This window comes from Protobothrops mucrosquamatus, unplaced genomic scaffold (assembly GCF_001527695.2).
Source record: "Protobothrops mucrosquamatus isolate PMUCROS unplaced genomic scaffold, P.Mucros_1.0 scaffold21, whole genome shotgun sequence".
NCBI lineage: Eukaryota > Metazoa > Chordata > Lepidosauria > Squamata > Viperidae > Protobothrops > Protobothrops mucrosquamatus.
In genome coordinates this window covers 1,928,452-1,942,705 of record NW_015386406.1, presented here as the reverse complement: position 1 = coordinate 1,942,705, position 14,254 = coordinate 1,928,452, and the positions used below count along the sequence as shown (strand labels likewise).

Below are 14,254 nucleotides of genomic sequence, written 5' to 3'. Positions count from 1 at the left end.
CCTAGGGAGGATTTTATACTGGGTTCATTTTAAGGAATTCGAAATAACACAACTTTAAAATTTGGTTTAATTCGGTTTTACAGGGGGGGATTGTATATATGCCTTTGTTTTAAATATGTTGTGAGCCGCCCTGAGTCCCGTTGGGAGAAGGGCGGGATATAAATTAAATTAAATAAATAAATAAATAAATAAATAAATATGCCTTACTAAATATGCTCAGGGAATAATTGCAGCAGATTCCAAGGTTGAAAAATTGTCCAGAATTAAATTTTCTCCCCAATGCTATTTTTATTATTTTATTCCATTCAGAAATTAATGAAAACATCCCCATTCTACAAAGTCTACACACACACACACAGACACATAGACACACAGACACACACACACACAGACACAGAGAGAGAGAGAGAGAGAGAGAGAGAGAGAGAGAGAGAGAGAGAGAGAGAGAGAGAGCGAGAGAGCAGAGAGAGAGAGAGAGAGCAAATCCCTCTAACATTTCTCCATACTCAAGGATATGCTCTCAGTTGAATGGAACAATTCATTAAAGGCATAAAATATATGAAGGGAAACTGAACATTATAGAATAATGCTAAATACTGAACGTTTGACAGACTATAGTTTTGCTCATTTTGTGAGTCTGATTTCAATAGAGGACAATATTCAGAAACATTCAATAATTATTGTTCTTCCTTAATTCATGTTTATAATTTAGGGATAAAATGCTGAGCAGAGATCATGGTTTATTATAAATAATAATTATGAAATTCCTCCAAGCAATTATGAACTCATACAGTTACTATTTATTGGTTCCTAACAGTGATCAGGTAGGATTCTGACTTTTGGAAAATGGTGCCACATAAACAGTGTTAGTAATTTGATCAAGAAAGAGAAAAAGCATGGCTTCGTAAGCAGAAGTTTTTCTTCTATCTGACAGTTCTTTCTTGGTAGTGACTTTCCAGCTCTGGAAATCCCTCCTTTGCGAGATTGGGCTGACTTCTGTCTTATTGTCCCTCCATTGCCAGGGGAAATTATTTTTGCTCTATCAAGGCTTATTATTTTGTTAATATTTTAATTTTTAAGTTGCTATAGAGCTTTAATGAATTTAGAATCTAGCTCTAACTGGGGTTATCAGATGTTCAGTAAAGCTATGTTTCCCCCCCCCCCCCATAGCTTTTCTTAACAACACAGTACTTCTTAACAAATGCTAAAGTCATGTTAATCATCTCTATCCAGTGATCTTAATTAGTTGATTAGTACCCATCAGCTGGCTTGTGCTGCTGTCTGAAATTGATAAAATCTTAATCAGTTACCCACTGAAGGCTTTTATCTTTTAACTGGATTGAACTAGGAGCCTGAAAAGGGCTAGGCAAACATCCAGAATTAGCACATTCCTCTCAATGTATATTCCCCATTATCTGCATGCTTATTCCTTTGTAATTCCTTCCCCTTCAATGAATATAAATACAAATACTAAATAGTGCATCCTCTTTTCCCCCCATTTGTCCTTCTTTCCAATTATCCATGTACTCCTTTGCCTGTTCATATATCTGGTAATCCTAGGTCTAATATGTATTTTAATATTACATTATCTATTTTTAATTCATGTAAATATTTTTAAATTGTAATTTCAGGGTTACAAGTTCTATTATAAGCTGCCCTCTGAAAATTCTGTTCTAAGGCTGGAAAACATTTAAAAACAAAAAGTAAATATAATTAGTGAATGTGGTTAATTGATGAAATAGAAATACACATTTGGTCCCCAACTAAATGAACCATGGAAATTGGTCCTGTTTTGGTCCATTGCAGTGATTGTCTTCCCCAAATTTCATATTTAAAAAAAGTCCTCCTTACTCTGTCAGTCTCGTATTCAATGTTCCAATTGGTGTGGTATCAAACCAGGCCATTTCTTGGTGAAGAACAGCAAAAAAGAATTTGTCACGTATTCTTGATGTTTGTCTTGCAGAGGTAGTCACAAAGGTCCAGATTTCAACAAAACTACAGAGCAGTACCGCAAAGCCAATTCCAACGAAGTAGTACGCATGACTGTGGAAGACATGAGGAGTCAATACATTTGTTAATAATTTATTTCTACATTTTCAGCCCCAAAGCCCAAATATAGTTCCCAGTTTAAAAACTTAAAGTACATTCTTGTAGACAAAGAAGAGGAGAAAGAAATTAGAAAGTTGATGATAATCATGCAAACAATCAATACAGTCAATCAATGATAATGAATATAAAATCAAATATTTTATTATGTAATAAAGAACAATATTAAATTGCTATATTTATAATAAAATAGTAAATTCAAAGTAATTCAGTATCAGATAAGTTAACCATAAAATGGAATGTGTTACAGTTTGCCAGTTACAAATAGGAAGAAGAGCAAAGATATATAGGTACATACGAGGCCATTTGATTTTCTATATCTGAGGCAGCCTGAGGGCAGGCTGAGTTATTGATTTCTGCACTTCCTATAAGGGAGATTACAACAACAGGAGTATCAGAAGATAATTTATAAATGTTAAACATCAATGCAATCCAATTTCTTTTACATATTCTAAAGTCTCAAAGGTACTTTTTTTTCTTCTTCAAAAAGCAACTGGACTGTTTTTTCCTTGAGAAGGAAGAAGAAAATGTTTTGCTTCTTATCCAAGAAGCTCCATCAATTCTGATATTGGTGGTGGGGGGGGATGGAAGAATAGGTTTGTATAGGATGGGGGGAGGGGTCATTTGGTCGTTAGCACTCTCTGAGGCCTGTTGAGGCCACTTGGGGGGTTTATCTGCACCTTCAGGAATACCTGAATCAGAGTGCAATGGCTTGTGGAATCTTCTTGGAACTGCTGCAAGGGCTGCATTGTAAACTGGAGATAGGTGGTGTCTTATTCCTCCCCCTCTGTGGAAGGAGGGGTGTTCAATTCTAACATAGATAGATTCTTTTACCCCTCTTTCAAAGTGCTAATGACCAGTTGACTGCAAAGAAATACAATCCTTCCATTCCCCCCATCCTGTCAGAACCTATCCTTCCATTCCCCCCCCCCACCATCAGAACTGATGAAGCTTCCGGGATGACAAGCAAAACATTTTCTTCTTCTTCTTCAAGGGGAAAAAAAAGTCCAGTTGCATTTTGAAGGGGGGAAAAAAGCACCTTTGAGACAACTATGACCTGGATGTCTGAAAATCTCCACAGAGATATAGTCTAAAGTCCTATAAAGTCCAAAGAAAGTAACCTTTATTTATTAAATTATTACTTTCTAGATCTGATCCCAAAATCTAGTTTTTCAGGTAATACCAGATTGCAAATTGACTATTATACACAATAAGAAAGCTTCCAGATTCACAGATATATCCATATCAGGATTTTTTCTTTGTTTTGGCAAAAACACAAAAGGGATTGCCGCTGCTTTCCTTTATGATGCTCTTTCCAATCTGGCTCACAGCTTTCAAATTTAAAAATAATTCTTTATCCCAACTTGCTCCAACTCTTCCAGGCTTTTCTGTGATCAGCTAAGGTCAACTAAATATGGCTATCCATCACTAAGTCGTCCAAAGGCTTTTTATTTTCCAGTAAAGATTAACCAGCAGCAAGGTGGATAATTCAGTTATAGTGGCAATGGGTGCATCATTGGGGGATTTGAAAGAAGAGGTTAGGGATAGATTATCATGGAGAAAAATCTATCTATGTGATCCCTAAGAGTAAAAAATGATTTTAGGGTACATAATTAATCAAAGATTAATTTCTCATATTAAATTCTGAACATATGGGGCATATATTTCAGAATTGTTATATTTCAATAATTGTTCATTAGTGTTCAGTCTTAGTTCTCCAGATTAGTTTTCTTAGTCAATGGATTCACATGCTGCATTAAGCATTTAATAAGCCATAATTGGCTGGTTGGGTGCTATATCATAATTCAATATATTATCGCTTAGCGTGATACACAGTTCTTACCTGTAGACACATTAAAACTAGTTACCACAAAGCTGTTTGTCATCTGGCCAAAGATGATGACGATAATTGGTTGTCCAGTTCCTGTTGCAACAGCTGCGATTGATCCCACAATCATTAAAATGATATCTAGAGCATCTGCAAAGCTAAACTAAATGGATACAGAAAATTTTAAATGAAATGGTGATGGAAGGTTCCATATAGCTTTACAGACAAGATTATGTTATTGATGACAATTATCTGGCTAAGTACTACTGCATATTGTATCCAATTTGTGTTTTGGAAACCATATTACAAAAAAATGCTTGTTTATCTTTTACCTCTAAGTTCAGCTGGATTCTGGTCCTGGCCATCTTGTTTCCAGATTGGTCAACCAGTACTTACATAATTTGTAACAGGTTTGTATGATAGTAAGACAGAAGCATTTACACATTATTTTTATTGGAAGACTTAATGTATATGCTCAATATCAAACATTTGCCAACTGTCATCGCATTAATAGGCAATTTGTTTCTGAAGATGCCTAATTTTTATATTCCACATATTTCTTTCCCCACCCCATTTCATTTTAAAATATTCTTTAGATTAAAAGGGGGGGAATAGACAAGTTACAGAGAAAAATGTCTTCATTTAGTATCATTTTTATTTACCTGACTGCTTCTAAGCCCCCATATGTATTTTTAGAGGGGAAAATCATAGCTTAATTACTTTGTTTTGAAGTGTCAGCCTCAGCCTAAAATTTTAAGCAGGCTAGAAAAATATATTTCAGTCAAAAATTTACAAAGTATTTATACAATGAAGTAACTATTTGCCTCATCCAGTGAAAAATGTATATTCTAAACTGATCCACTCCCCTATTTCAAAAATAAATAAAAAAGAGAACTCATATCAATATGATTACAAACTAACCAGTTCAAAAAATCCAATCATTTGCTTCTCTTTCTTCTTAGAGGTTTCATTGTTCTTTCTAAAAAGATTTGAACAGGAGAGTGAGTCAACTGAAACAATTTCTAATAAATTAAATGTGCAAGTGCTTAAATTACACTTACGTTTTCTTTTTTTTAAAATGACCCTTTTGTGTTGTAGTTTCATCCAGTTGGAAAGCAGGATTGTCACAGCCATTGCTTTGAATTTCTAATGGGAAAGCAGATTACATTTAACATCCTACTAATATATTTATCTACCTATACAAAAATAAACCTGCAAAAATGAGTGTAAAAGGTCTAGAATTGACATGCTTATGAAGCAACCCTGTAAATGCCATTAAGAAATTAAACATGGATTAAAAATTGATTGTTATAAAGCAATAATTAGCAGAACAAAATTATTTGCCTTTTTTCTATTAAATATATCTTTCATCATTATAAAATGTTCACATGAAACTTTAAAAGATATTTATACGGAATAGGAAATTGCTCACATATAAAGCAAAAAGACAGCAGACTATGTTTTCATTCAACAACTACTGTATATGAATGCATACCAGAGTTCAATAAAATTATTTAACTGAAATAATTTAACAATGTTTGAATGTTTCAACAATGTTTGAATGTTCCCAAAGTGTGAACTGTAGGCCAAAGACATAATATAAAATACAAAACCTTAATATGTTAATGGAACATATGAGATCTGAGATTACCCAGGAGCAGGATTCAGCTGGTTCGCATCACTTCGGCAGAACTGGTAGCTAATTTTGTGTTACCCAGGCCCAGAACGGACTTCTGGAAGTGGCATCCAGAGAACCAGTTGTTCACATATTTGAACCCCACCACTGAGATTACCCTTTATCAAAAGTTTCTTAGGGTGAATTTCAAAGGCTCCTATCTCATAGTTCAAAGTTATGGACATTATCTTATTATTATAGTACTCTATTCTAAAAGGGACCCCCCCCTTTTTTTTCAGGTATAGGAAACAACATTGTAATATATGAAATTTCTAACTCCACAAAGACATAGTAGTTTGCTTGAATAGTTATCAGTTATAATGTAATGATATATTTACTATAGATAGCCTAGAAAAAGATATATAAATGTAAATAAATTATTAGAAATATCAGAATTACCAGGTATAGAAACATCATTCACTGTGTAATTTCCAGAATGATCCTTCATTGATTTGTTCTCTGGCCCAATTTCAGTTGAAGAACCAATCAGGTTTTTTTTAAAAAAAATCTACATCAAAAGAAATTGTATTTCAGAAATAATATGGTAATTTTAAAATTCATATCAAACACTTTTATTAATATATTTTTCTTAATGTTGACTTTTAGTCAAAATGTCCTCACGATCCAGATTCTAAAAAGTTTTGAAATCAACTTAATTACTTCTTGTCTGCTTTCCCTGTCATAAAATAGTGACTAAAATGTATACATTATTCAGCATAATCTCAAGGTTTCCAGAAATTCATCCTACCTCTGTTTATGTCACCTTCATCTTGAGTCAAGGAAGCTCAAACTTCATACTTCATTGATTGGCATGTAGTCCTATGTACTCCATATTTTTGTCTCAGCAAAGGATCATCTGCTTATTTTACTTAAACTTTGAAAAGATATTTCCTCATCTGTTTAGCAGGAAGTGACAACCTAAGATTCCCAAGCCTACAAACCCTATTCTCTTTGGTGCTCCTTTTGACTGTAATTTCTGGAAATTGGTGGGCTAATTTCCTGCCAGTTTGAGAGTAGAATGAGTTTAATAGTAGTGTAAACCTCCAGAAATGTAAATCTCCATTAAAATAATACAAAGAAAAGCCTTAAACCTTTCCCTATGTAGGAAGACAGCAACCCCTTCCCCAGAGAAAGAAATATTTTCCAGAATATTAAAAAGCCAATATATTATATTTCCCCAAAAGAATAATGGAGAAGATCTTAAAAGGCAGAAACCCCCACCCCACCCCCAAGTCTCTCTGTCTCAAACAGAAACCAGGTCAGTAGAAATGTAGATTTTATAATCCTTTCAGAAAGACTGGAGCCAGGAAGGTAGGAGCTGACAGAATTAGAAAGACAAAGATCCCTAGAACCAACAACCCCTCACCTAAAAAATCCAACACAGGATATAGCCATCAGCCACAGCTTCAGGGAAGCAGGACATGACTTTTAGGACATAACAGGATTAACCCAGAGATCCCCAATCTCCGTGGAGAGAGGCTTTTCCACAGATCAGAGGGCATTTGGTTTTGTGTGCTGCCTGCATCTCGCAGATGGGGCTTTGCTTGTTTGTGAGGACCAGTTGCTGGCATGCCATGGCCCGGTACTGGTTCGTGGACTGGGGGTTGGGGACCCCTGGATTAACCTACCACCATTAGAATACCAGAAGGGCACACAGAACCTCAGATCAAAGTTCATGCCACAGGAACAGCAGTGTTATAACAACACTGTTATAAGCAACAGTGACTTCAGAATATCAGGTTTGAGAAACATTTAAACATGTGTTTAATTAGCTTACTAATAAACTTATTTAGATAATTTGTTGTGAAAAGAAGAAAGCCCCCTAAACATTCTTCAGACATTTCTGTGAATATTTTTTCCAGTATCCAATCCTTAACCAATCATATGGTTCCTGCAAGTAATAGCAGAATATTCTCCTACTAATTGTTTTTCTTACTCACATTATGTTTCTATGGAAGGAAGACATGCCTTGTTGAAAACTAATGTCTTGCTAAGGAATGTGCTTCGCCAAAAGCTCTATAATTTAACTGATTGCTCACAATTTTAAAAAAAATATTCAAGCAATAGGCCAAGTTCTCACTGGAAAACATTTTTAGAGATTCTACTAAACTTCCCCATCTACTTTCCAGGTTAGTCTTCTCTTCCTGTCCATTTCCTGTTCAACATTTAATGCCAAAGTGCAACTGAAATCTAAATGGCAGATGGCCAGGCAGCCTATGCAACATGGTCTCATCCAGAACTGTTCTAGCTCAGAGGTTATTTTGGGTCCTGAGAGATTGGAAGAATCTTTTATCTTTCTGCAGCCCTGGTTTTTGCTGTTTCCTTTTGGGCAAATGAGAATGAAGCTTCTTTTAAGACACCAGCTTTTCAAACACCTATGTTCAAACTATAAGACATAATACATATGAATACATATCTTAGCCTGAAAGATATATATTCTTTTTCTTGGAATTGGAAAATAGAATTCGAGCAGAACCATCCTCCACAACCACCAATATAAATATTATACCAGACAGATTACAATTGAGGCCAAATCCTTCTGACTTCAACAAATCTTAGTAATGACAGATCAGACTCCTCATCCTGAATTAAATTCTTGTTAGCCAAAGCCTGCTTTCCTATTAAGTCAACAGAACCTTGAAACATGATGAGTAACAGACAGAATGACAATTCATTTTGGTTGATAGCTGATACTAATTTCATGAGCTGTCTCCTCTCCTTGCCATGTCTTTTTTCTCATCCAAGTTTATTTTAATGGGAATTTTCTACTACTTGAAGTTACTGAATATAATTTCTCAGTTAACATAATGAAAGAATATATTAAACAAAAGTATTTATGTTCCATACATATAAAGGTTAATAAATATATAAGAAAAATTAGAGTAATCTCATAAAAATTTATAAGACTGTGCTAGTTCATTCCAAAGGCCTGCTTATTCCAGTATCCTCTTTCACACAATAGCAAATCAGTTGCCACAGGAAATCTTATGAGCAGTATATGAACACAATATCATTTTCCCCATTTATCTTATTGGCTGGGCTTGCTGGAAGCTGGGATACAGCAACTTTTAAGGGTTATTCTCCCTCTTGCTTCCATCTTTCTTTTTCCTGTGTTTTTCTTCACTAACATTATTACCACTTAAACTACTGGCATTAGCCAAGTGGCATCATACTCATGGCTTCAACCACAAACTGCAATCAATATCTGTTGGATAAAGTCTCTGATCACATCCAGATAAATGAGAGTTATAGCTCAAACTTCTGAAGGTCATATGTCAAGAAGGGGTCACTAAAGCATCTCATATAAAATGTAACTTCTTGGGGGATGGCTCTTTTTCAATTGTAGCAAAAAAATTGAGAATTGAGGTCTATGAAAGACCAATATATTTACTGACACATGTTCACAAATGCATGAAGTATAATTCACATATTTATGTACCAATATAGAGTGATTTGTGTCATGCATTTGATAAGACATATTTTCTCCTAAACTATGGTTTGTTAAATGATCAGCCGAGGTTTTCATAATATGGTAAAAATACTAGGATGGATAGATATAGCAGATTATCCATCTATCTATCTGTCTGACAGACAGATGATAGACAGACAGACAGACAGACAGACAGACAGATATCCTATTTCCCAACCTATGTAGTTCTTTAATATTGGTCCATGGGATTCTTAATACTAAGCATGTTGACCAAACCCAGATTGATTACCATTTCCAGTTAGCATGGACTGAAATCTAAAATGTTGTGCTAACTGGAAACAGTGATTACTCAGGATTTAGATAAACCATTGCAATTTCCAGGCATTCAGACCACAAACATAATGGCTCGAATCCTACAATAAACTTTACCCAAATAAAGCAAACCACTTCAAGACATAGAACCAATTATGAATTAGACTGCAGTGTGTGTGTAAAGAGATGACATGGAAAAAGTAAAATACCAAAGGACTTACATTTTTATATTATTTACTTTCTTTCTTTGTGGTCCAAAATCCAGGTCTGTTTCAACAGTTATTGTTTAAGCTAAACATATAAATCCCATTTATGACTAATATATTTAAACATATATGAAACGTGTAAGACATTTTAAAAATAGGATAGCTCACAGAGACCATAAACTCATTTTCAATTTATAACCAAATTCATCTCTTATTCAAATAATTGTCATTGTAGTCCACATCAATTATTAAATTTGCAAACAAAGTAATGCTGACAAATTCATAATTTGAGGTGCTTAGTTGAGTGGGAGAGCCAGTTTGTTATATGGGACTTAAGGCATCAGATTAGAAACCAGGTGACCATAAGTTGTAGTCCTGCCTTCAGCACAAAGCCAGCTGGGTGACCTTGGGTCACTGTGTCTCTCTCAGACCCACAAAGCATGCAATGCAAACCATTTCTGAAATCTTGCTATAAAGCTGCAGGTACTAGTTCAGGCAGTCAGGCGAGAATCAAGGCTGACTTAAAGGCATAGATGATTAGATAGTTAGTTAGTTAGTTAGTTAGTTAGTTAGTTAGTTAGTTAGTTAGTTAGTTAGATGATAGATAGATAGATAGATAGATAGATAGATAGATAGATAGATAGATAGATAGATAGATAGATAGATAGATAGATAGAATTTCCTGTTTCAAGTTCAGAAAAGGGAAAGGAATGTATGTATTCTTTTTAAAAAATTTAAATACGTTCATGTCTCTTCATAGAATGAGAAGGCACCCAGAAGACAGACTCATTGTGAAGCTATTTAAATACATATTTATTTAATCCTTACAATGTGATGTTAAAATATGAGTCTTCCAGATGTTGAGTATTGAACATCATAACTCCAATGAATATGGCATTGGCTCAGTTGGTTGGGCCAACAACCTCCTACAATACAGGTTAGTAGTGGCTATTCTCCTCCTTAATTGAGCATACACTACTATGAATCCTGAATTTAATTGCCATCTAAGCAGAGGTGGGATTCAGCCAGTTCGCACCACTTTGGCAGAACCAGTAGCTAATTTTTTGTTGCCCAGGCCCACTATGGACTTCCAGAAGCAGCATCCAGACAGAGAACCCGTTGTTCACCTATTTGAATCCCACCACTGTGACTAAGTAGACACAAATACCCAATTTCATGATTTCCTGATACTGATTACAACACCAATACTATATAGCAAGTATAGACTGAGGACTGTGGGATAATTATTAAAACCTGAGATTGAGGAAAACAGCAATACTCAACACACACACGCACGCACGCGCACATGCACACGTGTGTAGGGAGTGCATGATCTAAAAACCGTTTTGTGGCTTATAAATAAAGAAAGAGTTTTGCTCTTCCGTGGCTCAAAAGTAATCAAAGAGGACCAGTATGAGGGAGAGTAGAATACTAAAATTGTCTTTTACCTGCAAAAAACAAAAAAAAAGAGCGGAGAGTGCCATATCTTAGTCGAATTTCTTTCTTTCTTTCTTTCTTTCTTTTTTGCACTACCACTCACGTGGCAGGATCCTCTTCTGTAATTTGCACTCACTTATCAAGCCTGCATTCTATCCTCATCCACCACCTCCCCGGCCTCAGATTTCAATTCTGCATCTCCTCACCTACAACCTTCTGTGGGAACGCACGCGTGGAGTTCAGCTATAAGTTCCAAGTATTAAAGCCGAGCGAGAATCCTCCTTCTGCGTCGAGGGAAAGCTGGCAAATGCCCTCGCCTGGGTGATGAGGTGGGTTTAGGCACCTGCCTCTTGCCTCGCAAGGTTAATGTAAGGTTTCGCTCGAAGCTATTGGGGAGACACGCCCAGACAGCTCAACCTCTTCTTCCGGATCGGGTTTCAGTAAGGGATAACAAGCTGCTTGACTTCAAAAAGAGCCCTTCCATTTAACACGCTTTCCTAAAGTCAGCGAGAGAACTCATCTTCTCTCTTCGTGCCCTCCCGCCTGCATTATCCTCCACCCGAAAGTCTTTACTCGTCTTTTAAAACAAACCTGAATGCATAGGTGCAGCTGATCATTAAGAAACAGACTTTTTGAGGAATGTAGTTTAGTTTATAATCTCAGTAATAATTTACCTGCCTCCGGGTTTTTTTTTTCCCCCTTCCCGAACTCCACTAAGAAAGTGAAGGTTTGATCTTTTCTGGATCATACAGTCTCCCTGGGCTATAATGGCCATTCAGTGAAAGGCTATATATAATTTTATGTGGATAAACCCAACTATTTTCGTTCTGGGTTATTTTCTATTAACTGTGTTTAGGACTAGTGGAGTGGTTTCTGGATTTGATCAGTGTCAGTGATGTCCCTTATCAAATACTGTTGAATCTCATTCATCAGTTTTCAAAAGCTGAAATAAGTACAACCAGAGTCAAACACTACCTTTTAAATATTCATGGATTATTAAGGCCATATCTGAATATTTCTCAAATGTTGCTTGTTGTCAACTTTAGCTTTCTTTTCCCTCAGAATTTTGTCAAACATCTGCCTAATCACACTTCACAATCAACCGTCCCCAGCAAGCCACCCCATAATTTAACATGTTTTCCATTACACCATGCATACCTGCATACATAACATTTTATAAAAGCACTTTTATTACTTCCTTCCCCCCTCACTTTTGCTTGGCTCTAAAATCTCTTATGGCTGCAGAGGCAAACAACACGAAATAATCTTCAGCCAAGTGGTATTGAGTATTATTCCTATTGAGCCCTAAGGCAATTCCTCTCCCCTGGAAGGTGCAGACCCAGTCCTGTACTCTATAGTTAGCCTATGGCTGTCAGAATGGATGAAGATTTTTTTCCCAGCTGCCAATGTTAAGACTGGTGTCTGTGTTTTGTCTAAGTAGCAAATGTCTGTTGGTATGATAGATTGTTTTATTATTGAACAATTGATGTTCTCACATCTGAATAATTTAGAACAGAGAGTTCTGCCAGGTACACCTTGTCATTTCTCTAAAACACTTGACTTTTGAATAGCAGTATTAGATTTCTTTCATCAGATATATAAAACAGTGGATTTTAAAAAATGAAGAAATCATCTCTTTCCTTTACTTTAGAGTAAAAACATATTGGATTAGGCTGCTCCCGGTAGAGGGGAAATGTGAACATCCTTCTTTCTCCACCTGAATTTTCTTGTTCTACTACTTCAGCTACTACTGGTTATTTGCATACTTTGGGGTATTCAATAATCCTGGAAAAAACTCACACATATGAAACATTAAGAAAAGATTCTATTAAACATTACACTTTATCCTTGTTAGCTTTCATCATAATGTAGGAATAGAAATAAAGAGTTGAAGGAAGCTGATTTCTGATGTATACTGAGGAAATTACCTAAAAGAGTAAGAACTTTGTTGAAAAGAAGTAGACTCTTATTATTTGAAGTAAGCGGACAGTGTTTATAGTTCATAGATTCCATACTTAAGCAGAAGATTATAGAGAAATAGTTAAAAAGATATTCCTAGAATGATATTATATAATTGACCAAGTCCAGACAGGCTTTGATATTAGTGTGCTAATACATGCCAAATAAACTAATCAGTTGCAGATCATTATTTAACTTGGTTTTGAGAAACAAGGAAATACATCTTAATTGACCTTGAGGAGATGTATACAATACACAGACTTTAGGGAAAAGTCTGGTAAAATAAAATCTGTCTGTAACTCTCAGGTCATGGCAGTTCATATTTCAGAGCAAGACATGCTCTGCAACTTTTTGTTAGGTCAGTAAAGTCTACTTTATACCATAAAAGGAGAAAAAGAGAAAACATAATATACTATAGCTAGTCTAAGCAACTTTGTTGGTATAGTGATCTGAACACATTTAACCCATCAAGATTATAGCGATAATTCACTATTATTATAATAGTGAAATCTTTTTATTTAAACTTGACTTAGGTGATGGCAACTTTAATCATTTTTACTCAGATTTAAATCACACTGAGTTGAATATCATATTGTGGTGATGATTTAAGATTGTGTTTCTTAGGCATATCACAAAAATAGATACATCAAGATTATTATAAATATAGAAGGACTTTTCTCACAATTGTAGAAATTAGTACAGTCATTAGTACAATCATTTGGCGATGATTTGGAATACTATATCTAGATCAGCCTGAATTCATCATAGTTGAGTAGACTACAGTGATTATTATCACCATTCAGAATGGCCTATAAACTGTTGCTTCACATCTGAAATCACTTTTTATAATGTCTGGACAAAAAGTCCTTCTTGATACTATCTAGTAATAACCTATTCCATATTCAGATCCTTCACAGGTGGTCCCTGGCTTATGTCCATTCATTCAGCATCTATTGAAAGTTACTGTGATGCTGAGAATTTGAGATACAATTATTATGTTAACCCCATGCTCATGATCTGGGCACTTGTACTTCAGTCACTTGATCGCTACTTATGATCTTTCTTGTTGGCTTCCCCCAAGCAAAGTCAGGCAAAGTCAATGTAAAGCACAGCAGGAAAGACTGCAAGTTGCTTTGGTAAATCACCTGGCTTTTCTGCACTCATGTGATGCCATGTCCTTCACTCCATGCCCTTCCTGCACTTGCATTTTAACCAGGCCACCCCCTCCCCACCCTCCCCAATTCACACTTAATCTTCCCTGAGCCTCCCAGGGATTCCTCACAGTCTCCTTCATCACCCAT

General features: G+C 35.6%; 1 protein-coding gene across 1 annotated transcript in view; it reads right to left on the bottom strand.

Annotated features, from left to right (window-relative positions):
* ABCB5 (ATP binding cassette subfamily B member 5) overlaps positions 1 to 4,299 on the bottom strand; it is a 41,297-nt gene extending 36,998 nt beyond the window's left edge. Inside the window, exons 1-4 of the mRNA XM_029283112.1 lie at positions 4,267 to 4,299; positions 3,950 to 4,097; positions 2,405 to 2,462; positions 1,852 to 2,043 (exon numbers count right to left, since the gene is read on the bottom strand). Of these exons, the coding sequence (XP_029138945.1) occupies positions 1,852 to 2,043; positions 2,405 to 2,462; positions 3,950 to 4,097; positions 4,267 to 4,299 (431 nt within the window). The remainder of the gene's footprint in view (positions 1 to 1,851; positions 2,044 to 2,404; positions 2,463 to 3,949; positions 4,098 to 4,266) is intronic.
* Between the last annotated feature and the right edge of the window lie 9,955 nt (positions 4,300 to 14,254).